Source organism: Pezoporus occidentalis, unplaced genomic scaffold, assembly GCF_034315485.1.
Source record: "Pezoporus occidentalis ecotype Australia unplaced genomic scaffold, CSIRO_AGI_Poc_V1 ctg43, whole genome shotgun sequence".
Classification (NCBI taxonomy): domain Eukaryota; kingdom Metazoa; phylum Chordata; class Aves; order Psittaciformes; family Psittacidae; genus Pezoporus; species Pezoporus occidentalis.
The window spans coordinates 2,616,722-2,642,651 of NW_026915758.1; the positions used below are offsets into that span (position 1 = coordinate 2,616,722).

The 25,930-nt window shown below is 40.4% G+C and overlaps 1 protein-coding gene and 1 long non-coding RNA gene across 2 annotated transcripts; one reads left to right on the top strand and one right to left on the bottom strand.

Annotated features, from left to right (window-relative positions):
* Positions 1-13,903: 13,903 nt before the first annotated feature.
* SOX11 (SRY-box transcription factor 11) lies at positions 13,904-21,586 on the bottom strand. The gene has a single exon (XM_062634565.1). It carries the CDS (start codon positions 21,441-21,443, stop codon positions 20,232-20,234), a length of 1,212 nt encoding a protein of 403 aa, XP_062490549.1. The 5' UTR covers positions 21,444-21,586; the 3' UTR covers positions 13,904-20,231.
* A 325-nt stretch (positions 21,587-21,911) lies between these two features.
* On the top strand, positions 21,912-23,361 carry LOC134171933 (uncharacterized). The gene is made up of 2 exons (XR_009967777.1): positions 21,912-22,024; positions 22,803-23,361. It is a non-coding gene; the product is annotated as an uncharacterized LOC134171933 (long non-coding RNA).
* Positions 23,362-25,930: the final 2,569 nt, after the last annotated feature.

The following is a 25,930-nucleotide window of genomic DNA, read 5'->3' on the forward strand; positions in this document are numbered from 1 at the left end:
TCCTTTTTACAAATGTAAAATATCCTTATTGCAATGTATCATGTCCAACAAATTAAGACAGCCTGTCAGATTCCCATGTGTTACCTTGCAAGTTTGCTTTAATTTAGTTGAGCCATTAGGTTGTTTTAGAAACACACTGCATATTATTTAGACACATGCCACCAGCATTAAGACACTTCAGCATAATTGACTGCTGCCTTATCATGCAATGGCAAGGCGTGTGTCAGACACAGACAGTCTTCAACAAAGAGAAGTCATTGTACAGAGTAATGATAAGGAAATTTCCACAGAATAAAGGGTATAGTCTTAACAAATTTCTACCTAATTAGATTAATCAGTGAGTTTGAATTGAGAAGGTAAGATCTAATTTTTTTCCTTTGATTAATATATTGCTAGTTATTAATCAGCTTTGGGTTTGATATTTCACAATACAGATCTCATTGCTCACTCTATTTTTCTTGGATTTAATATTAATTGTGAGCTAAGAATGATGTATATAAGACTGAATTCATCTCACCTTCTTTAATGATCTAATTTCTAGACATCCACTTGTGTCACTTCAGAATTCATTATCACTCTCTGGAGGACAATTTAGGCATTCCACTTTAGGTGCCATTTTCTCACATGACGCAACCTGAATGATGCACTTTGATAGACCCCTAACTTTTAAATAGCTAAAGTGAGATGAATGCTACCCACAGGGACAACCCCTTCATCCTCTGAAGGCAAAGATGAGGTGACCTCTACAAAAAGAACTCATTAGAGTGGTTTAAAGAATAAAGATGAAAAAAATACTGGTAACTTCCAAACCAATGGGAGTTTTACTACCATCCTCACTGAAGACAAGGGGTCACCCTGAGCCTGAAGCACACCTATAATTATTGCATGTAGTTTATGGGTATTCATTTAAATTTTTTTTTTTTCATTTGGGCACAGTCCGATTTGGATTAAATTAATTCTGAGCTAAACCAGAAGCACAGAATTATTAAAAGGTAAGGAAAAAATATCAAATTGTCATCACTGTTAGTGTATTTATTCACTAGATGAAATTTGATGTCTTACAGTTTGGTTTATGAAAGAGAAATCAATAATGAAGACAATATTAGTTACAAAAAACATACATAATACTGTTTCCTCAAGCATGACGAACCAAAACACAAATTTCACCATTCACAGTCATTATGTTTTTTAGCCAGCTTCCTACTAAAACCCCTTATCCTACATCCTATCAATGCAAGTGTGGGCCCTAAGGCCACAGAGCAGTGACCATTTAAGCTATGCCAAGCTCTCTTTCTTACCTCTGTCTGGGCACTTCTTGCTTTTCAAAATCCAAACACATGTATTCAGATAAAGCAGAATCCTGATCTACCTTGCATTTGCCTCCAGCTTGGGCAGAGTTTTGTGTCTATGTTTTGTTCTTGGAGATTTCTATTGCTTCAGCTTCTTTCTTCTGTAACAGAGGTTAACGAAAGTTATCTTAAATTAAAGGTAGTGGTTAAACCTAATATTTCCACTTAGTTTTAATCCAAGCTGTAACAATGTTTTAATACTTTCTGAAAGTAAGTTTAAAGTTTTACAGAGCTATTAAATGTTAACCTGGCCTTTGACAGCAATAGTGTGGTTTCATCAGCTCACCCTGTGAAGAACTCAGGAAGCTGGAGCCCAGCACGAACTTCCTGTTCCCACTCACATCCACCAGTACTCCATTTAGGATTTAAATACTGCTCACAAATTACTGTGAAATCACTGGAAACCACAGGGAATTCTACTAGCAATCCTGCTAACTCCCAGTACCTCTTTCCCTGATCTAAAAAAGAAAATGGTAGCAAATGTTTCTCTGTCTTTCTGATAACCTTGACACGTTCATTACCCCTCTTCAGTTTGCTAGATCTCAGAGTAAAAGTAGTCATATAAAATTCTTCAACAGACCATTCAATCTCATTCATACTATTATACAGTACTATGTTAACACACACAGTATTGCACAAATGTGTTAACATATTTTCAACTTGAACTGCTGAAATTAAAGCAGAGAGAGACGTATTTGGGCATGGCTAATGCCAGCAAAGAATGTTCTCCTAGAATAATTCTCTGTCAAACCCAGCTTTTAATAGAAGTGGTTGTGGAGCTGCCTTCATCTAGTAGGTTGACAGGTCTGGTATTAAGTTTCATCCTGTCATGCTTACTTAGAATCCTTGTGCCAAAATAAACCATTCCTTTCAGTCATGGTATTTCCGTTTTGCAGATAATTGTGATCTGTTACCCTACCCATCTTAAGTCTCATTTGGTCAACCTAAATATATCTAGATTTCTTCACCTCTTTCCTTGTAAAGCAATTTTTCCAGTTTCTTTTTCCTCTACATTATATTTTTCTGAAATATTTACAATTCGTCAGTATCATTACATTTAATTTTGCCCAAGGGTTTACAGTTTTTATTAATGGTATACCTAATAGAGAGATCCATAAATTGTTCATAGGTCATGTAGAATGAGAACTGTTTGTTTGTAACATATATGAGGGAGATATATATTGTACAAACAATGATGGGAAAGAAATAAATTTTATCCTGGTTCGATAACTTATAGGTAGATAAGGTAATTTTCTTTAATATTATACAAGAAAAACATTTTGGCTGTCCAAGTCAGTGATTCTCAAACTATAGGTCACAGCTGCAAGCAATTAGGATTAGTAGGTTCATGAGCCCCACAGAAATGTAATAGGCAGTAGGGAGGGTGGGGAGCTTAAGAATCATTGGTCTAACAGATACATACCATGCTTCCAAAACTCAAAGGAGCACTGCCATGTACAGGAAGTTCTCAGGGTTCTCTCTTCCCCACCAAATCCTAGCCTGTGGTGATCAGCTCTTTTAAATCCCTCCAGGGACAGTGATTCTACCACTTCCCTGGGCAGCTTGTCCCAATGCCTGATCACACTTTCTGTGAAGAAATTTTTCCTAATAGCCATTTTAACCCTCCCCTGGCATAGCCTGAGTCCACTTCCTCTTATCCTATCACCTGTTACTTGTGAGAAGAGACCAGCCATCTCCCCTCTCCATTCTCCTTTCAGGTAGTTTTAGAGAGCCTTATCTAAAGGCTCCCCTGAGCCTTCTCTTCTCCAGACTAAACAATCCCAGTTCCCTCAGCTGTTCCTCATCACACTTGTGCTCCAGACCCTTCACCAGCTTCATTGCCCTTCTCTGAACCCGCTCCAGCACCTCAATGTCTTGTAGTGAGAGGTCCAGAACTGAACACAATGTTCAAGGTGCAGCCTCACTGGTGCTCAGTACAGGGGGATGATCACTGCCCTGGCCCTGCTGGCCACACTATTGCTGATACAAGCCAGGATGCTGTTGGCTTTCTTGACTGCCTGGGCACAAGCTGGCTCATGTTCAGTGGTCGCCAACCAACACCCCCAGGTCCTTTTTCACTGGCAGTTCTTCCCCAAGCCTGGAGCTTTGCATGGATTTGTTGTGGCCCAAGTACAGGACCAGGCACTTATTGAACCTCATGTAACTCCCTTGGTCTATTGATCCAACCTGTCCAGATCCACCTGCAGAGCCTTCCTACCCTCCAGCAGATCAACACTCTTGCATGACTTGATGTTGCTTGCAATTTACTGAGGGTGCACTCAATCCTCCCATCCAGATCATTGATAAAGATATTAATATCTTTAAAAAACAAAAGATAGTATTTCTTTGCAGGAGAGATCACATCTGTATTTCTCCATGAGCATTGCCTAGCACTAGAGACCAGTTGGAGCTTGACAAATACTTTCATTTGAACTTTTTACAGTGAAGAAACCCTACTTATTTAAAATAAAATTTTGTACTGTTATAATGCCCTTATTTGTCTAGATACTTTGCAGCACATCTTTTGTTTTCCTCTTTTCCATGTTTTATTTAATTTTTATTTATTAAATATTTCTGCTGGGTGAATGAATGAACTAAAGGGATCTGGGGTACTTTCTCACTTTTTCCATTTTCCTTCTAACACTCTAACTTTTCAAAACTTCCTCAACTTTGGGAAAAGTAAAAAGAAAATAAAAAGTAAAAAAATAAAAAAATAAAACTCGGTAACTTTGTCACTCTATAACTTTTCAAAAAGGTGAAAAATGTTTTTAAAATGTAACCAGAGAGACAGTGCTATGGAATTTCAGTTTTCTGTTGCTTTACACTTTTCCAGAGCTAACAAGGTTTTTAAATTTACAGATGCGGGGAAAAAAAATTAAAAAAAGGAAGAAAAATATATGAAATAGAGGTTATCCTTTCTAATGCATGTCTTGTAGAAAGGGAAAGCTGAGGGGTAAAAACAGAGCAAAAAAAAGAATAAAAAGTCAAATCTGAAGCTGTGTAAAGAAAATTGCATCATTTTTGGCTCTATAAATTAAAGGGGAAAAAAAGGAAATTAAATTTTCATTTATTTAATTATTCATTTTTTTTTAACAACTTCAGTCTCCCCTAGGACTGGGATCTGTGGACCAACTCGAAAACAGTCTACAAGGTCCCAGTTCACAGAAATGTTCATCCAAATTCATCTTTTCATTTACCAGCTTGCTGTCTCTGGCACTTGGTCGGAGGCTGTAAATAGCAGTGAAGTTCATTTGCAAAGGAGACAGAGCATTCTCGGAGGCCTCGGCTGTGAACGCACTTCCCCAGGCACTAAATTTAAACAGGAATCTCATCACCCTCTACCCCAAGAGGAAGACACATTTCTTTGATGCGGACATGATTTGCAGAAATAACTGTAGGACAGAAAATATTGCTGAATGTGTTTTTTCCTTTGTCTGCACCTATGAATCTTGTGCTCATTGCTGATGGTCCAGTTCTGGCAGCAGGGAAAGGGATCTGCCCCACTCCTGGGCATAGAACATATCCAGAGTCTTTGCTCAAGATCTGCAGCCTCAGAAAGGCATTGAAGACAGATCTCTCATAGAAAGGCAATCTTACCAGGAAGGAACTATATAAATGATGCAACTGTGCCAAACATAGCGACCACATTGATAGGCTGACTGGGACTCTCCTTTTTAACCTTTCTGAATTGCCTGAAAACCCAGACGACTGCTTTGCACTGTGCTCCCTTGACCAAAGCTGAGCACATTGTCTGGCTCCTGCATTGGTGTTGGGGAACCTCCTGTCCCAGCACAGGATTTTAATCACGTGCAGTGATTAGTCATGGCTGAATTGCTTGACTCCAAAAACACTTAAGCTCCTCAGCAGGGACCTAGGTGGATGCAGATAGTCTGAAATCTGCCCTAAATCTGGGAAGTCCAAGAGACACAGGAATCTAAATTATTTTTGAGACTGGCCTCAGAAGAGTGTTGACAAGTCAGGAAGGCTGCTTTCCCAAGGATCACCCTGTGGCCTCAGGGTTAGAAATGGTGACCTTGTATAGAAAACTCCCTTTTAGGCTGCTGGAGTCCAGCCATACTCAGCCTCTGTGCACCGAGTCCTTACAGCCCACAAGTTATTCTATGCCAGCTGAGACCACAGAAGTATTTTCATCTTGTATTTTAAAAAAAAGCAAACAACAAAAAAAACCAAACCATAGTCATGTATGATTCTATACAAATGATATATGAAAGTGACTGTATAGAGTGGGATTTATTCGACTTCATTCTGTACATGTTAGATGTAAATATAAAGGAAAACATACAAGTAAAATTGGGGTTTTTTTTTTTGTTTTTCAGATGAAAATGCTTATTGTGTTTACCTGTGAAACTGGAAAGACTGTAAGAGATGATTCAGATTATTGAGTAAATAATGCATGTTTAAGAATATGACTCTGGCTGTCCCTTTTGCTGGTTCTTCATTTTGTTGAATGATTTATTTATAGTATGCCTGTGAATCCAGTCTTTTCTGTGGGTGATGTCATCTTTCTCATGCATTACACATGCTACACCCCAGGGAAAAAGGCAGCAATGTGTCTCACCTTCTACTATTTCTCATTCCTCTTAGTGCATATAGCTTATGTACGTATTTCTTTCAGCTGCCACTGAAATATATATTTATAAAAAAAAGAGAGGAAAATTGCAGATGCCTATTCAAGTGTGTTTTCTCTATTAATGACATTTCAGATAGCAGAAAACTACTCTGTTTGTGTCTTTATTTGCAATATATTCCCATAGTATTTTACATGTCCGATGGCTAACACTTAGCTTTGGAGAGATTAATCAATCCAAGGCTAAAAGGTGACAGCATGAAATAAAGCTAGTAGCAAAAAAGTGTGAAGAAGACAAACAGCCACCAAGAAGCCAACCCATAGCTTCTCCTGCTGCCACTTTCCCAAAGGAAAAAAACAAAACAAAACAAAACAAAACAAAACAAAAAAAAAAAAGAAAAAAAAAGGAGAAAGGAGGGTTGCTAAATATATGCCTGGTTTTTCTTAGTAAGAGGTCAATGGTTCCATTTTTAAGGTTACTTTATTCAATTTTGATTCCATTTATTACATAAGTGAAACACATAAATCTTGGAATCAGATTGCAAAGTTATCAAAAAGGAGGAACACAAAAGCAATTAGAATAACTTCCTGTAATTTGGAGGCTATTTATTTCTCTACAGTGTTCTGGGAAATCCATCCCATGTGTTAAACTCCCAGCTGAGCAGGTTACAAGCACCTCTCAGGAGACAAGGAGAATTTCCAGTACCTGCTAATTTTTGTGAACTGGGAATTTATGCCTGGCCCTTAGCAGATAAACCATGGTTTCCCTTGGAGAAACTATTTCTTATTTCATTGCCACCCTGCCAGTCCTCGGCAGCACTTGTAACAGAATCTCTGTTACAAGGCTTGTCAAAATTTATGATGGACTCAAACTTTTTTTTAAAGCAGCTTTGAAACACGGTTCATATAAATTGAAAATAACTTTTATAATAATATATTATTATACATGGCACCTCAAGTAGCTGCTTCGTGTTTCCCGCAGAGGACAAGAATTCTGAATTCTGGAAATCTTTTCTCAAAAATCCTTTCTGATATATGTCACCTCCAACATCCCAGTTCTTTTACATGCAAAAATTACATGAATATGAATGAGAATGATTTGTACAGAAGAAATACTCTTAGAACCAAGATGCACTAAAAGATTCTTAGAGGAGAATTTCAGACAATGAAAAAAAATCATGAAATTATTCAGTGAGTACAAATCTGACTAGACAGTATGCTATTATAAGGTATACAGTAAGTAGTTTCTGATTTTTAATACAATACCCTAAACAAATGGTTGTTGGACAAATTGATGAATGTATCTTTTAAACCTTCTATGCCTGAAAATATCTGAGCTACAATTGATTAGTGTTTTACTCCTTAAATATTCATAACATTATATATATGCATATATATTTATAGATACATTTCTAATTTTATAAAGTAAAAATATGAGACAGAAAAATGCATGTCTCATCACTGAGGAAAATGGTTAGCTAAGCTTCAGATAAATGTCTAAGTTTCTGTCTGGGAAGCCTGAATCCATTAGTGAACTCAACTAATAGGTCAAGAAAAGTAATAGCCGAATAAATATTTTATTAGCATTTTGTGAAACTTGCTAATGGTTAAACCTACTAATCCTACACTAGTGGGAATCTTCATTCAATATCAGGTCATTATTCAATAGAATATTGTCTCCAATTTCATACAAAGTGACTTTCTGGGCATGACTGGAGAAAGGTATTTTCGCATTAATTGAATTCTTTAGGATACAATGGAAGAAATCTGCTGCTGCTCTAACTTTTTGCTGGTTAACTGATTAGATTGAATCAAAGAGAGCTGTATCAAGATGCAGCAAAAAAAAAATGTCACACTTATTTTTAATCAGTTTTCATAACCGAATTTTCTCTTGAACTGTCAAATAAGGAAAAAGCTGGTGTCTATTGGGAGGAATATCCCTCAGCTCAAAATCTCATTCCCCACAAGTGCAGTGTGGAGACACAGCCCTCCAAGGGCCTCCAGTACTTTAAGAGAGGAGCTGCCTGTCAATGACATATCTGCCCTCATCCTTTCTAAATCCAAGTTTTAACTTCCACTTGATGTCCTCCATTTAGGGTCAAGTGTTTCACTGTGAGAGACCAGTGGACACTGGAGTTGTCATGTGCCCTATACAAAGTCGGGGATGACACCAAGCAGCCAGAGCACATCTTGCTGGCTGATGGCCTGGGCTCACCCATTTCTCAAAAATCATTTAACTAGGACTGGTCCTAATGGAACCAGTAGCAGAGGCAGCTCATCAGTGTTCAGCGCACTTTGGAAATTATCCTGTGGAGGCATAGGTGCTAAATATACCTAACACAGGTGCTAAAACCCAGGAAGTATAGTGTTCAGTAGGTAACTCTGTAGGCAAGCAGTCTGTATTGCCTTTCTTTTTTAACTTTGTTGGCTTTATTCCTTTTTTCCCCAAGTCAAGCCTACTGCACTCTGGTTTATCTGCTATCCATAGAAGTGTCTGTGTCTAAGTTCAAACTTAGATGGCATTTATTTTGTGACTAACACAGTTAACACCAGCAGAATATGCATAGAGCAAGAAAACACTGAACATTAGAAAAAGCATGAGCTGTTGCACTGCAGATGTACTGTTTCAGTACTAGTAGAACCCAAATGAGCCTGAAATTTGTATCCTTCTTTAGGCTTTTCTAGCTTTAGATTCACCTCCTATCCTCAGCATCTAAAACAAAAATAGAAAAAAGTCATTCATGTTTGAAGAAGGGACTTTATGATTCAGTAGCCACGTTTAGACTGTAACGCTGATGTGCTGATCAAGGGAGCATTCCTTTCTCAGGACACTAAATCAATTTTACTAAAATATGTTAATATTTAAGCAGGAAAAATACTTAATGATTCCCTCTTATCTAGTCCAGATGGATTGATTTCTTTTCCTAAGAGTGCAGTTTATGAAAATATTGTCTAAACTAACTGTGAGAGTGCTAGAAGAACATACACTGTATGATTCTTATGTATAATTTAAATAGCAATTTCAAAACTCCAGTTCTATAGCTGTTCAACATATAAGACTCACTCAGCTCTGCAGTTGGAGGAGATTCAATATGATTCTACAATTGATTTCAGTAGGTGTTTTAACTACAAGGGGAGAACAAAATTGGCCAACAGTATTTGTAAAGTGCTTTTGGATTCTTGGGAGTGAAGGCACTGCAGTGTAAATTGTTATCACTTTTACGGGATGGAGCACACCCTCCCCAAATTGTATAAGCAATTTCCCAGTTTTAAAATATTTGTGTCCACAGTGTCATTCTGTGGTCCCCTCTTAAAGATGAGCCACCATGTTAAACAGGAATGTAACAGTTGTAGAACTGACACTGTGTGTACAAGAGACAGTATGGGTCACTAATACTGAAAAGGTTTTAGAGCAAATTCCTTTTGTTTTGCCTTTTGCATCATGGCTTTTGCATTGCAGTTATAGACAACAGTGGCAGCCTCTGAGGCTATTCCATAGCTTGAGGCTAAGGTATTCTCCAAAATTATAGGGCTTTTGTGGTCAAAGTCCTGCAGAAGTGGGGTTTATAACCTGTAGCTACATCTATGCTAGTAAATTAAACCAGGATCTGTTCCCTGGATGTGAGGCCAGCTGGCATGATCTGGCCACATCTATGCTATTAAACTCTTTTACTTTCCAAAACAGAGTGGCTGAATCCAAACTGCCTATTGGGAATGATCTTTGGCCCATGCTAATTTCCAAATTGTTCCAGTGATTTTTTGGAAGAGTGCTAGCATTCACCAGCCAAAACCGTGTCAGAGATTTTTTTATAACAATTTAACAGTACAGACAGCTGAGTTGAAGCGCCTGGACTATGTGCTGACTTTGTTTTAATTTCTTAGTCTAAATGTGCTTGCTATCTCTTCCCTATGCTTTCTATTTCCTGAGCACATCTCTACCTACAGGATACCATACCAATGGAAAGAGTTTGTCGTCTGTTGTCAGAATAAAACTGTGAACTTGCTTGGGATCTTGAGTGGACAGAGATGTCTAATGTGAAATCCTGAGTCAGGTGTTGGAGACACCAAACACATCCCATTTCTACAGTCAAGCTGTAGACAGCTCCTCACCAAGCATGAGAGCTGAGTTCAGAAATCTACCACAGGTTGCTATCTGTGCCATCAGAAGTACCTAACTTCTAAGTGCTTTATCACTTGGTGCACATGGTCTCGCATCAGTATTTTTATTAAAAAGGATTTGAATAAAGCTGCAAATGCAATTTTTCCTACATTGTTTCTTAACTTTTCATGACTGATACAGCTGCTGTAGTAATGTTCATTTAATTGTATTTGCTCATGTAAGACTGTGATATATTTCTGGTTTTATATCTGTCCACATATAAAAAATCCATGCTCAGCAAAAGGATGGAGGGAGAACATGTGTGCAAGAGGCTGACATAGGGAAAGCAAAGATAAGTAATTTTTTAAATCTATTGCCACAGTCTTCTCAAATGTCCTTGGTATTATTGCAAATACTTGCTATATGTATGTTACGCTTTATGTATCTTTGCTTGTCTTCCAAATGCAAAATATGTTTGCAGAAAAACGCATTACTTTACATCTCACTGACAAATGAAGTGAAAATATAGAAAAATGTCTCATCACAAAAGCTGCTTTCTGGGGCTGGAGAAGTCCCACATCATCAGGCTACGTCAAGGTTCACATTTCAAGCAGACAGTTAGTTATCTGGGGGAGTCATTGTTGCTGTTGCTCTTTTCCCTTTTACAGACACTAGTACCCCATGATCCTGTTTGTGAAGCAATTCACATCAACTTCAGGCAAAATCAGGATGGATAGTTTTAACAGTTTTGGTTGACTTCAGATGAATCTTTCTGCCTGCAGAACTGTTGGCTTTGATAACCCACAGCTGATGAATGACCACATGTAGCCAAGGAAAGCAAAGGTGGTTTCAGACTATGGTTATCGATAGTCAAAAAACTAGGGAGTGCCAGAAGTTTCCAAGGACAAAAATGAGTGGAAGGTGGTTTTCTACCCTTTTTCTACCCTTTTTCTACCCTTTTTCTAGCCTTAAGAAGAGAATGAAAGGCAATGTACAGCAGTGCCACTGTCAAGGGAGCAGTTTGGTTCTGATCTCTAAAGAGTATGAGAGCTAAAACTGAATGAACAAGGTGAATGAAATTAGGTGAATGAAAGGCACGGTTTACAATGATTTAAGGAATATTATTACAGTAAGATTATGCAGGAAAACTAAGTCTCATGAAGTAAAGGCTAGGTGGAAGTGTAAGATACTTTACAAACAATTAGACACAAAAAAGAAGTTCTTAGTTATAGTATTGACTTGAAAAAGCAATCTGAACACACAAATTTATTGCTGAGTTTTAACTTGTTGCATATTTGGCGTTATGCATATGAAATGCTAAAAGGCCACATTAATATGAAATGTAATGAAACAATTATAACTGAGATCTACATTGTCTATTTTGCTATGTATTTCTTGGACTGCCTTGTGCTTTCATGCAGATGAATCCTGCCTCATTCCCCATGTACCCTTCAGTATTTGTTAACATTATAATTTGGGAAAGTAAGGCTTGTATTTTAAAGTATACACCTGAGTCAATTTCGATTGGAGATAATAATCTTTTAATTGAATTTACAGAGTTCTAGAAAAAATTGTCTATCGTAGACACTTTAGCTCACGTAAATGTTAAAGGAATGCCAATAAATGTAAATGTCAGATTTCAAGGGAAATATCTAAGATCCTCTTACTCTGGCTGTGATGGGAATTGTCATTTTTAGAGCTGGAGATATTTGTGGGGGTTTTGGTGTTTGGTTTTTTGTTAGGTTGGGGTTTGTTTTTTTTTTTTTTTTCAGTATTCTACCAAAATTTTACTAGGCTATGAAGATATTATCTAAAAATTTATGAAACTGCAGGGATAACCCTTCACATCCAACCGACTAAAATATTCTGAAGTTCTCAGGACACTGAAGTATAGATTTTAATGGGTACTATATTCAAGACATTTAAGCCAACAAGCATTTTAAAGAAAACATAACTGCACACGTATGTGCTTGTGTTAGCTCTGTAATGATGCAACTGTGTTTGGGTATCTATGTGTGTCTATGGTACCTACACGCTATGTTTTCATGCATTTCTTCTAAGGTTATACCTAACATCCAAATTTGAGAACCTATTAATCAAAACTAAAATGCCAAGTAAACGTTTTTCTTCTTTCTCCCATACACGTGCTTCTACCCTTTGATATAAAACTGAGCCAACACCCAGGCCACATAATACCTCCACAATGATAGCTTTAAGATGTGATTACTTGTGGCTTACAAATCCAACACCATTTTCAAATACTGAATAGGAAATGCTTCTATGTGTCATGCAGGAATTCACTCTCTCAATAAGACCTGATATAGTGGAACTGAAACTGAGCTTTCCAGTGCAGTAATGGCACTTCTCACTCAGGAGGAAACAAATAGAAGACTTCAGCTAGAGACGTTTGAAATAGTATGGAGATGGCCTTAGTCTGTTCTAGAAGATTTTTAGTCCTTGGCTATATACAATGGGACTTGAAGAAACAAACTCTATGGGAATTAAAACCAAAACAAAATACTTTGGATTACTCTCAGTTCATTGGTTCGAAACCTTCTAAAATACCTTAAAAATGCTTCTTGAAACTATTTTTTTTTATATATATATACAGAAAGGATAGTGGTATGATAGCTGTATATAAAGATTTTATTTCACTGATTTACAATGACCAGCTTAAATTTCCTATTTTTACTACGACAAGTCACATTCAAACCCTTACTTCACATCAGCTATACTTCTCCATTCACACCAAAAAAATACTAATATAATGGACTTCTAATACTATATAGAATTGTTTTCAGTATTCTCAATAGGTTTGATAAGCTAAACAGAAGTCATTACTTGTTATCCAAGAAGTGTTTTTTTTGGAGAAAGGATCTATTCAGATAACTGTTTGGATAAGTAAAGAACAGGAACAATGGAAAGAACTGTGCTCGACAGTCATACAAAATTACCTGGAACCCTTTATTTGGTGAATTGATTCCTCCCAGGTCTAAAGGCTTGTATTGATTACAGTTGAAGCTGCTTAGAATTTTTCTATTATTTCCTGGGTATTAGGAGTAACCAATAACCTCCGATGGGAAGTAAGGTATTATCAGATGATATTTTAATCCCCATGTAAATTTGCAGAAGTATAGACATTAAATACAAGCAAGGAAGAGATGATCCTTGTATATTTTTTGAAATATGGGAATATGCCTACTGGCAGGAGCTCTAGAAGGTTAATTTCAGCAATAGATGGCTTGTGTTAATTACAAATTTTGAATTTGTAACAATATAACTCCATCATTTCTATAAAACAATATTTAATATACAACAAACTTTCACCACATAAACACATTAAAAACACCTTTTTATAGTTCAAATAATTGATTACAGCGTTCTCATAAAAACATTTTCATAACTAGAATCTTAATACAGAATGATTTTTTTTCTATGCCAAAATACATTTAGATGGTAAATTGTTTGTAGAAAAAGATACAGAGAGAAATGGGGTTTGCTGGCATGTGATCCACCTTATTTCATTCTTTCATGGTCAACTTCAAAGCAATATCTAAAATGTTTATCAGAAAGTACTTCACTGTTTTATCCAGTCTTAACCAGAAAAAAAAAGAAAAGAGGAAGTTAATTGGCGATTTTCTGTTTCAGCGTCTGTCAGATGTGTCAGAACAGCACTCACCCTCTCTACATCCTACCTTAACTGTAACTATTCACTGAGGTTTTTTTTGAAAGACACAATATTCCCATTGACTTTAAGCTTTGGGTGCCCACAGACTGAAGAGTGGATTCACTATAATAGCTGAACTGCATTTATTAAATGCAATACTGGTAAAAAAAAAAAAAAAAAATCCACATAAAAACACGTAGGAAGATTGATCACACAATTTTATTAGAGTCTTTTGAACAATTGCATTATGTTGTTCCTTTATTTAAAAACTCTTGCAAAAAAAGACATTGGAGTGGACTGGTTTCAACCCTGAGCATTAACACTGCATATCAAGTACTGTAGTAAAGAAGCTGGTTAAGTTTGTAGCACTAGCACAAGTCACTGATATTAATCCTCTAGGTGATCAGGTTTTTACAAAAAAAATACATAGTTTTCAATAAATAATGCTTAATTTTACAACTTTGATACAGCAATGTCATACACTGTTTTGACACATACTAAACTCTGCATGCTATATAGTCTACTAGAAGACGAAACTTTGCCATGCATTTTCTTTTTCTAGTGCTAGAAAACACTTTGTCCTCCAGTGCATTGCCTCAAGTAGCCTTACCATCTTCCTTCTCTCACAGCAATAGGCCGTGCACTGGCATGCAAAAACCTCAAGAAAAGGTTTCCCCCCCACCATCACTCAGACTTCTAAACAAAAGTACTTTTCAGCTTTTCCCCCCAAGACCTGGAGTGGCTATGAAAACTAATTTCATGTGGCCTTGAAAAGTCTTTGAAATTACATATTTTAAAAGTGTCATGCTTGAAAAACTGCTCTAAAACATTCAATTTCCCTCACCTGTGGCCATCATGCAACATCATTGAAATGTTGTAACCATCGAAAAAGTCCCACACTGGAAAACAGGCCTCCATTTTAAAACAGCCCAGCAAAAAAATTAAAGGAAAGAGGAAAAAAAGTATCACAGCATTTATGTAAAGACTCCAAAACGCCAACGTATGTACAAGAGCAAAACCAGATACAAATCGTAAACTAACTAACAATGGCATATAACTCTTCTCCCTGGCTTCACCAGGAGTTGAGGCAAGTTGGTTTTGGAGATAAGCAGGACGATGGAAACAAAAACAAATTGTGACAATGGGAGTTCCTGGATTAATCATTATTACTTAATCAAATTTCTTCAAGCGGTAAATTGGTGTCTTGATTTTCTTGGAAGTGGGAATTACCAAAATCTAAAGCCCTAATTAACAACAGATAATTCTAAACCAAACCTGTTTCTGAGTATTTGCAAGGCTTAGAAGTTTGGCGGCCTTGCACTTTTTCATCCCTCAAGATTGCACTTCACAGAAAATCCAGATGTTGTAACTAACCACAAAAGAAGAAATTTGATTAATTAATAAGGATTGAAACCTCCATTCTCACACTTCCAGGTTGTTCATCATTGAAAACCATTCACCCCTTCTTATCCATATTGCTTTAGGGGTTTCCTTGTATCTACAGAAGTCATTCCTTTGAAATTGCTGTCAATCACAATTTTCTAAGTTTTTAAAATAATCCTATCTTTGCACTGGCATAAGTATTGGGTTTTCTAAGAGAATCTCAACCCAAAGAAGGTATTACTTTTATACATGAAATATTACGAACTTTTGTTTCCCTTTTTTGTAAGTCATTCTACACTTTCTGCACATTTGTGCTTTATATTGAATATAAAAATAGGTCTTTAAAACTCTATTTACTTTAAACTCACTAAAAAACTACTTGCTTGTGAAATTCTCTTACAAATTCACTGCATCCATGTAGAGAAGATAAAACTAATTAGGCAGTTAATTGGTATAGGTAGTGTGCAAAAAAATTAAGGAAAACGAAAACAATCACAGCCTTGGATGCGGGTGAGAGGAAAGGAAATAAACCAAAGGACTACAACAGTATAGTAGGGGAAATGTAAGGCAACTCATTGTGTTAAGTTTTTGTTGTTTGTTTTTTTTTCCTGGCCATGCTTACAAATGAAGGTTAGGATGAACTAAGACACCTACCCTGCCAGCAGCCCTTGCAGCAAAAAACTCCCATTAAACTCAATGAGAATTTTTTTTGTTTTTTAACCAGTGCAGGTTTAAGGCCTTACTAGGCAACAATTGTGAAGATGTAAAAAGGAACTTCTTGAGCTGTATTGAGTATCAAACACCTAAAAATTCTATGGACCTGACTCTGACCCCACACTAGTTTTACCTCGGTGTAACAACAGAGTTGCATTTTCCTCAAACAGGCATGTGTGAAGGACCAGACTGCATGCATGCAAATCACATTCAGTAGACTCGAAGAAGTTTCATCTGAATGACAACGAATGCCTAAAGAGCATGTAGCACTCAAAGGATGCTTGGAATGAGTCTTTCTACCACATTTGAAAAAGACTGCACTTAAAGGAAGAAAATATTTCTTAGTTGTGGTACTTTTAAAAGGCGGAGAGGAAAACCATAATAAAAACAACAGAAGGGTAAAAATGGTAAGTTTACAAAAATATTCACTTCAAAACTGAAAAAGAATCAGAATGTTTGGTTAGATCTTACATTGAGTTGACATCCTCAGTGTTAGCAAGTAAATTGTCTTTCCACATTAAAAAAAGCTAATTTTTCCCCTTCCATCACTGAATCCTATTACACTTAAGAGTAGTATTGTACAGAGGCAAATGTTAAGAATGTGGAATAAAAGGCCACAGGAGATACTAAGCCTGCAACAGGACTGTTCTAGCATGTCAACAAGGATTCCTGTGAACACAGGAAAATAAAAGAGAAACAGAAGGCATGAATATTAGCAGATATGACAAAAGAAACAAACAAAAAAAACAAAACTAGCTAAGCAGATGTTATTTTTCATGATAAGAAGATTGGTTTTTTAGTCTCGCTGAGATCAGCAGGAGCTTAGGCATTCAACAGCATCAAACTTCAGCCCTAACAATGTAGTGGCTTAAACAGAACACTACCTAATTTTTCCTTGAGCAATATGCAACAATAAACTCTGAAATAAAAGAAACTCAACTGTCTGGACAAAAAATTGTTTCCCTGTACCATATACCTTCACTCAGAATAATTCTTCTGAAACAGTATTGTATAATTCCCCTCTAGAAGAAGAAAAGATATACTTCTGAGGGTATTATATTAATTGATTAAAGTAAACCTGTTGCTCTTTTAAAATCTGCCTGACTGCTCTATACTTGGATCCTTTACATCACTTATCCTTGACTAATATTTTAAATGGTAATTTTAAAAACAGCTCCCAAAACCATATACAAGTCAAAACTTCCGTAGGCTGGGACACAGACCTTATTACAATGCAAACTAAATGCAGCCTATATTTGACCATAATTGCTCATAACTCATTGAACATCTGTAAAGCACAAATGTTTAATGACACTGCCTATTATCACTTTACTAAACAAGGATGCATATCAGAAGAAAGGGAATGGAAGTACAAGTCCCTCTACTCTCATGATAGCTTCAAGAATTACTAAGAGAATTTTGGCTCAGTTTTAAGACTTAGAACCTGATCAACTTACTCCATCACCCTAGCCCAAAACCGAATTTTCAATAGCAGGATAGTGAATGGCTAGGCTAGAGCACTTCAGTGTATCTATTTTCTTTCACTCTTTTGCCTTAGAAGAGATAAATGTCATTTGTTTTCAATCTGATTTCTAAGTTATTACATGGAGAACACACTAATCATTTGAGACCAAAAACTGAAAATTCAAGAAACTCTGTTTTATTGAGGACTATCCATTGGCAAGGATATCTTGTATATTGTAATTAAGTTTGTTTTAAAACACAGTTTCTCATAAAGAATTATCACAATGCAAGACATAAATTTGAGTTCCCAGATATGCTATATCTCTTTTCTGATAGCAAAGATTTAGGCCAAACAACTTTTATTTAGAATCATGAGTGGTTTATTATTATTATTATTATTATTATTAGAAAGAGATCAGATTATATTAATCATTTTACTACCAGTTTAACTAACCTAAAGTAAGATATCTCACCACTTAAATGCCTAAGAGTTGTCTTTGATTAAACATAACATGCATGCAGGTTTTAATGTTATGTTTTATTATGCCTTACAAATGTGTATGCAGGATTTTCATTTCAGCAAGTCTGAAAGCCTGTAGCAGTGGTTGCCACCAAAATACCAGCACAGTGAATTGTCCCTGTAAACAGCTGGATCATTAATTAGTGGAGATAAAAAAAAAAAAGGAACAAAACAAACAAAAAAATAAAACCAAACAATAATTTAGCAATGCCTATCAGATAAAAAGTAAACTCTTGAGAAACAAACTTGCACCTTGTGAGTCTGTTTATTGCCATCAGCAGTTATTTCAGAGAGCACAACTGAGATCTGACGGCTCCTACGGCTTAAAAAAAAAAAATAGAAAAGAAAAAAAAAAGCACACTGAAAAAGTCTGCTCACCTACAGCAGAAGCTCGTACACCCCTCCTGCCCCAGGGCGGCTCATCGAAGAGGGGCCGGGGCCGCCCCGCCGCGCCGAGCGCTGCAGGGGGGCGGAAGAGATGCAGCCCCACTGCGCCGAGCATCTCCGCCTCGGGTCTCGCCCAGGCTATTCATCAAAAAAGGGAGAGAGGGAGGACAAAACGCAGCTGGGAGAGGACCAGGTCGGGTAGAAAGGGGGGAGCCGCATCCCCCACCCCGCCGCGCCCACCTCCCCGGAAACCGGACACGGGGGACCGGCGGGGCGGCCCTCGGGGAGCCGGGCTCGTTCACCGGACTGGGGGGGTGGGAAGGAGGGAAAGCAGAAAACACCCAGGACGAGCCAACCTGCCACCGCTCGGCCAGGCCCCCAGCAAGCCAGCCCCGGCCCCGCCTGATGGAGACCACACCGTTGCGGGCCGGCACCCACCGGGCCCCGCGGAGCAAAGCCGGAGTGGGAGGGAAAGGCGAAGGGAGGCGGGAAAAAAAAAAAAGAAAAAAAGGCAAAGAAAAGAAGCAGCCCTTACTCTCCTTCCCCCCTAGCTACGGTCATGCACAACAGCCTACAGCTACCGCTCCTCCGCAGGCGAGGGGTGACAACACGGCATCTCCAGCGTTCCTTCTACAGACACTAATAGCGATACGAGTTTCTATCAGTTCCAGCTGATTTATTAAAATTGTCAAGATACAGACTTTCAGCATTAAAAAAAAAAAAAAAAAAACAGGCTATGATGTTGACAGTGCACAAGTCTGCTTTTGCCATCATTTGCTACAAAATATGCAGATGGTCTGTACTTTAGATTATATTGCACAACATGAGAAACTTTTAACTATGTGCCTTTTTTCTTTCTTTTTTTTTTTTTTTGCTAAAATCGAGAATCCAGTTTCATACCTTCCATCTGGGGCCCCATCCACATATCACAGCGTATGAGATACATAAAGTCCTACTATAGTACAGTACATATACAATCTTTTAAACTAAGATAACAGCTCTGAGGTCTATATCACCATTTTCAATAAATCTTTACCTACAAATATTGAACAAATCTGAACTATAGCTGTACAAAAAAAGTGTTTGTTTCTTTTTTTCTTTTTAAAACCACAAGGCCTTTAGATGCAAGGATTATTTTTTTTTTTTAATTTTAATCCTTTTAAAACCAGGACGTAACGTACCAACAAACTTGCATGCTAAAAACAGAGAAAACAAAAAAAAGAAAATAAAAGGGAAGAAGTGCCTGAAAAGTCTTACTGAAAAAACACAGCAAGAATGTTCCCTTTTCACTGTACAAAAATACGCCTGAAAATATATTAATTTTTAAAAAAGACTGAGGTCTGTTATGTATCAAAAATGTTTCAATACCTTTTTGTACTGAGGTCTAGGCTGTCTGGTATTCAATCAAGGAGGTATAAGGGAACAAGTTACAAAAAAAAAAAGTTGGCAAGTAGAAATCACATTTGTAAAACCATAAACAATTTGATCTGAAAAGTAAACTCTGATCTTAAGTCAGTTCAGTTATTTGTAAGCGTTTGTACAGTCTGCATTTTTTCAAGCTCCCTGCAGCTTTGTTAAGAATCGGATGCATAGAAGACATCAGTTTTCTCCCTCCAAAAAAAGTTGCAATGGTCCCTTTCGGAAAAATAATAATAAAAAAAAATAGAACAGTTCTTCAAGATCTCTCACGGGAAAAAAATAAAAAAATCCACAAACCCCCTTGAGTAACAGTTGTGCTGCCACAAGACTTCTTTGCAGACCATCTTCCAGACTTCAATCAGAGACCGACAAGCTTCAAACAGCGCCTTCTGTATCATTTTTTCCCCCAGTCCCATTTGCCTTTGCTGTTGTTGTTGTGATCACCAAATGCAATAAAAAAAAGTAAAAAAAAAAAAAGTAAAAAAAAAAATAAAATCACAACTCCCGGGCTCGGAACTAACTTCAAGATTTTTTTTTTTTAAAGAAAACAAGACTTTTTTTTTTTAATTATCATCATCATCATCATCGTATCATCATCGCCGGCGTCGCGCAGCTCCGGCTCCTCCGCTCCTCGCCGCCGCTCAGTACGTGAACACCAGGTCGGAGAAGTTCGCCTCCAGCCAGTCGCCCGCGATCATCTCGCTCAACTCTGGGGTGCAGTAGTCGGGGAACTCGAAGTGGGAGCCGAGGCTACCCTCGCTGAAGGAGTCCAGGTCCTTGTCCACCAGCGAGAGGGAGAGGTTCCCGGCGGCGGCACCCGCTCCCAGCTCGGCGGCGGCGTGGCCGTGCTGAGAGAAGTTGAGGCTGAGGTCGAAGAGCAGGTCGTCCGTCTCCTCGCTGCCGGCCGACGAGGTGGAGATAGACCGGGAGGAGGCCGGGGAGAGACCGGGCGGCTGCTGCGGCGGCTGCGGGCCCTGCTTAGTGATGTTCTTGAAACTGTAGTAGAGTCTGCTGCCGCCGCCCGCAGCCGCGGCGCCGCTCCGCACCTCCTCGTAGAGACTGGCCCCCTCGGTGGACTCCGCCGAGGAGCTCAAGGTGGGACTCGCTGGCACTTTGGCCACGTTGTACCGCCGCAGCTGCTGCGGTCCCGGCTCCTCGTCCTCCTCCTCGTCCTCCGCCTCCTGCTTGATTCGCAGCTGCAGCTCGTCTTCGTCCTCCTCCTCGTCCTCCTCCTCGTCCATGAAGACACACTTGACCGTCTTGCTGCTCACTTTGAGGGTGCCGAAGACGTATTCGTCCCCCGAGTAGTCCCCGTGGTGGGAGGCTTTGGCTCCCGGCTTGGGGGGCGAGGAGGCGGAGGAGGCTTTCAGCTTGCTACACTTCTTGCTGGAGCTTTTGGCGCTTTTGCTGCCGCCGCTGCTGGTGGGTGCGTTTTTCTCCGGACTTTGGCTGGCATTGGGCTTGGCCGCCGGGTCCATTTTGGGCTTTTTCCTGGGCCGGTATTTGTAGTCGGGGTAATCGGCCATGTGCTTGAGGCGCAGCCTCTCCGCCTCCCGGATGAAGGGGATCTTCTCGCTGTCCTTCAGCATTTTCCACCGCTTGCCCAGACGCTTGGAGATCTCCGCGTTGTGCATGTCCGGGGACTGCTCCATGATTTTTCTCCTCTCGATCTTAGACCACACCATGAACGCGTTCATCGGTCTTTTTATGTGCCCCGACGCCGTTTTGCACCAGTCCGGATCGCTCTCGTCCAAAGCGACGGGGCTGCAAGCCATGAACTCTCCCTCTTCTGTATCCATTGCTTCCCGGGGCAGGTTGCTCTCCGCCTCCGTACTCTCCGCTTGCTGCACCATGGTGGGCTCTCACCGAGGCGCCGCTCTTCCCGCCGCCACGCTCCAAGCCAACAAAGCCGCTGAACCACCGCCCCCTTCAGCCGCCGCACCTTGCCCCTGCGGCGCGCCGAGCCGAGCCGAGCCGGGCCGGGCCGGGCCTCCGCCGTGCTGCGAGGCGCAGCCCGCGGGGCGACTGGCGGGCGGGCGCGCGCGCTGCTGCCCACAGCCCCGCGGCCGGGCCGGGCTCGTGCAGCTCGGCTCTGCCCCTGCACCCGGCCTCGCGCCGCCCGCCCCGCCGCGCGCGCTCCCCCTTCTGCGAAACTCGCGGCTCCTCGCCCAACTAGTTATCAGCGTTTCATATGGGTGACATCACTCCCACCGCCGACCAATTGCGCCGCGCCGCCCCGCCCACCGCCCCGCCCACCACCTTTATCAGCAGTCCCCCCCCCCCCCCCCCCGCTCCCTCCCCATGCTGACACACCCCCTGCTCGGGGGGCGGCTGGTGATCGTGCTCTCAGTGCCTCTTCCCTCTGCTCGGGACACTGCAGCAGTACCGCCGTGGGGGGCTTCTGTCTCTGGCCTCCGCCGCGGGCCGCAGCTGGGTGCGGAGCTGAGCAGGGAGAGGGGTGGCGGCAGCGGCTTCTCTGTGGCTCTCTCTCTTCATGAGGCCGCGGAGCCCCGCGCGGGTCAGGGAGGCGGGCGGTAGGGGACGCTGGCGCTCCGCGGCTACCTCAGCTGCGGCGCGACAGCTCCTCCGGCGAGAGCAGGGCCGGGTGGCCGGTGCTGGTGCTGTCCTCTCCCTCGCTGTCTTCCTGCCGGACTGGGCTCTTTCGCCTTTCATTGCTTCTTCGCCGCGGATGTGCGGGACGGCCCTCACCGCGGTAGAGCGCAGGCCTCGCCTCAGCTGCGGTGGTCGGCGGCGCGGGTCCGCCTACGGCCGCTTTCCCCTCCGCAGTGGCGCCGGAGCCGTGGACCCCTGGAGGAACGCGGCGGGCACCTCGGTTTCGTGCCTTCACGGCCCCCCCAGGGCTTATTTCGGTGGTTTGTCGTTAACGAGCTGGGCTGCGAGGCTACAGAGCAGGGCCTGGCGCGCTCTTGCTGCGGCGGAATCCCGTTGCCTGCGGATGCGGACGGTACCTCGGGGTCCGGCCTGCTGGGCGGCCGTGCCCACTGCTCCTTCAGGCCAGCACGGGCAGTCTGCCTGGGGCAGTGGGGAGGTCCCTCTGCCCGCCAGGACTTAAACCGGAGAGGTCATCTCACCCACCTGGAGGCGTTTCCCGCGTGGTGTAGGCTGAGGATAAAGGCAGTTTCTTCGAAGTAGGGAGTGAAAGCTCACAGGCAGCGTCTAACAGTGCTGACTTTTGTTTGTTTGTTTTCCAGAAAGTATCCAGTTATTCAGCAGTGTCGAGATCGTTGCAGAATGCCCGCAGCAGATCCTGCTGTTCTGGATAATCCCATGTTTGTCTTCATCGAAGAATTTATGAAATCCAAAGATGACTCTGTACTCATCTGTGGTCATTTTGTGCTGAAAATAAATTCGCATACTGTTCTGCGGGTCTTTTTGCGTTTTTCTAGCTACCATTTACAGTTATTAGCAAGGCAAAAGTTTAATAAGTTTTCTGATGGTTGCTGGCTGGCTGGAGACATGCGAGACAGTGAGAGGGATGAGTCCTGGCACAGCTTTTCCACTGTCAGAGCTCATCCTATTGAATTGGTGCTAGTGGAGCAGCAGGTCCCCTAGTACCTCATCCTCTAATTAGCACAGTCGTTCATTTTCCTCAGACCACAGCAAAATTGCTGTGTTTGGATGACGTGACTATGATATCATAGGGCTGCAGAGTGACTAGTGCTGTTACAGGAACCAAAAAGCAGTCATTCACCTCTTTTAGCTTTATGGATACATTGGGGTTACCGGGTCTCAGCTGCTCTTGTTAGGAGTCAGGAAGAGTTTGAGGGAGTAGACAGAAGGCAGATACATAGTGTCACATTGCTTCCCTAGCTGACCCCAGCTGGGTGTACAGAGTAGAGGGAAAGGAAAAGGCATAGCTTAAGAAGGTTAACTTCATTGTAAAGGTAGATTTAGAAAAACACCACTCTGCCTCTCCATGAGTGCAGAGGTTTTTTTCCCTCCTACCTTTCTCTCTTGTGACACAATCTCCCGGTGGTACAATCTAGCCCCATAATAATGCTTATCCTTAGAGATGGGGTGAAATGGAAAGCTGCCTGACAGGGTACTTGACCTGTCATAAAACACTAGAGTTTAGAGAAACCACATGAGGAGAGGGTGCAGGCAGTGCCTTCAGGAGTGCCTGAGTTCATGTCTTAGTTGTGGGCTTTCTGAGGAGTGCTATCTGCAGGGCAGGACATTCCTTCCAAAAAGGCTGTGAATTTGGCACTTTCCATCCATGAGGAATTGCTCAGATTGGGCCCTCTGTACAGCCATCTTTGTCACAAGGGTTTTCAGAAAGGATCACTTTTCTTGTAATGATAGTGTGGATGGGAGTCTTAGGAGACATAAGCTTGCTGCCTCCAGAGAAGTCAGCTTTATTGCTGCTGGGCTCCTTTTACCAAATTGATACCAGGATACCAAGTGTCTCAGTTAATCCTATTCCTTAGCATTATTCTGTAAATATCAGTGTTCCAATAAAAATAAAAAATAATAAAAATAAAGCCCTGTGAGAAATTCTGATGTTTTCCCATATATTTTGAATCCAGATAGAAACAATGCTGTAGGTTTACGGAATGAAACACGTCAAAGTGTTTTAATTTGTTGTCAGTGTGTCAAATTTTAGGGGAGATTTTATTGTCATACAAATGCATAAAATTCAAGATGATGAAAATTGAGTTTTCTATTAAACAAAACCAATGAATTTTCATAAGATATTGATATTTTGACGAATCATCATTTTCAAAGACCCATGAACTATTTTGGAACCTTTTTGGTCAATTGAAATGGAAACCATATAATCAATATCAACAAGGCATTCTGATGAGTACGACTGTATCCACTAGGGTGACAGTCTGGCATTTTAACACATTAAGATCAGGAGAGATCATTTTAAATGAAGCTTCAGCATAGATTGAAGTCACCATCATTAAAACATACTTAATCTGGGATATTTCTTCTCTTTCATATTTGTCCCTGTGCATAAGCATGCTAATACTGTGCGCATTGCATAACTTTCATAAATCCCATTTCTCTATTTTTGTGGCATAACTCATTTTTCTGAAGTGTCTTGGCAACGTTTCAATTTTTCCTCAAAGTGATCTTTTAAATATAAACAGTATTACTGTTTTCTCATGCTTGTTATTGTTATGTTCTGGTTGGTGTTTGTTTTATTTTGAAGGGTAGTGCTAGGAAGACAATGAAGCTGAAAACTGATAAATAACAGCCACACTCAGGAAAAAAAATATCTTGAGGATTTTAGAAATCTGATTGAAACATGTACGTGAATAAGTAGATATTACTATTAAAATGAAATAATTTACTGTTCTAAAAGCAGCTCAATAGTTGTATGCATGCATGTATATTCCTGTTAGAGTACAGCAGTTAAAGCTAACACCCCGCTACTTGTTCTTTTGAAATTCAAAAGCATAATCATCTTTGCATTATCTAGGTCAATGGAAGGCTGGGTTACTCCAGAAAGCAGGAGAAAATAGAATTCATGAGAAAGCTTAATGCTTGCCCCCTTGCACAGAGGTTGTTTTTGCTGATCTGCATCTGCACTGGACTTCCTAGTGCTCTGTTTTGGGTGTGACATGTTATACTGAGTGCAGTGCAGCATGAATATATAATGCTGGTGAAAGCACAGAGGCATCTGAGTCAAGAAGCTGGTGAGATGCATCCAAAGGTCTGAAGATGGCCAGCAGAAAATGCTTCATGTAGGAATATAAGCCCTCTGAATGTGGCCCTGTGTGTTTATACCTACCCCATCTATGCTGAAAAAGGTGAACCATCTTCTGAACCATCTTATGGAAGATACAAAATGAAATCTGTGCAAAAAAGTTTGTTGTTAAAGAAACAGTGGTTTAGAAAAAGTGAAGGTTATTCCCCCTCTTTATAGTGCCTATTCTCTGTGTTACATTTAAGTAAACTGAAAGCCAAGATTTTTACTATTCTAACTCTGAAGAGAAATAGTGAAGTAAGTGCAGTGTTCTTTTGGTTATTTATTTAATGCCTGTTCTGATTTGTGCTGCAGATTTTTGTCTGGAGAGCCCAAAATGACTTTGTATGGGGAACGTGTGGGAAAACTGGTGTTACGCACCTTCTGCAAGGTGTGGTAAGTGGTTTCAATCACAAGCTGTAGATTCAAAATGGATCGAGAAAGAATTACAGTGTCAAGAGAGCTTTGTCTTAATGGAAAACATACGATGAATTCTGAATGGAGGGGTCAAACCTGAGGTTAGATCACAGACACATTTCCTAGTGATCTTTTCTGGAAAAAAAAAAAAAAAAACCACAACATAAATTCCTTGAGTCTTGTATTCATGAGGTAAAAATAAGCTGT

What these genes read in the sequence shown, in the direction of transcription:
- SOX11 (XM_062634565.1), bottom strand. Translation starts at nt 21,443, where the DNA reads ATGGTGCAGCAAGCGGAGAGTACGGAGGCGGAGAGCAACCTGCCCCGG.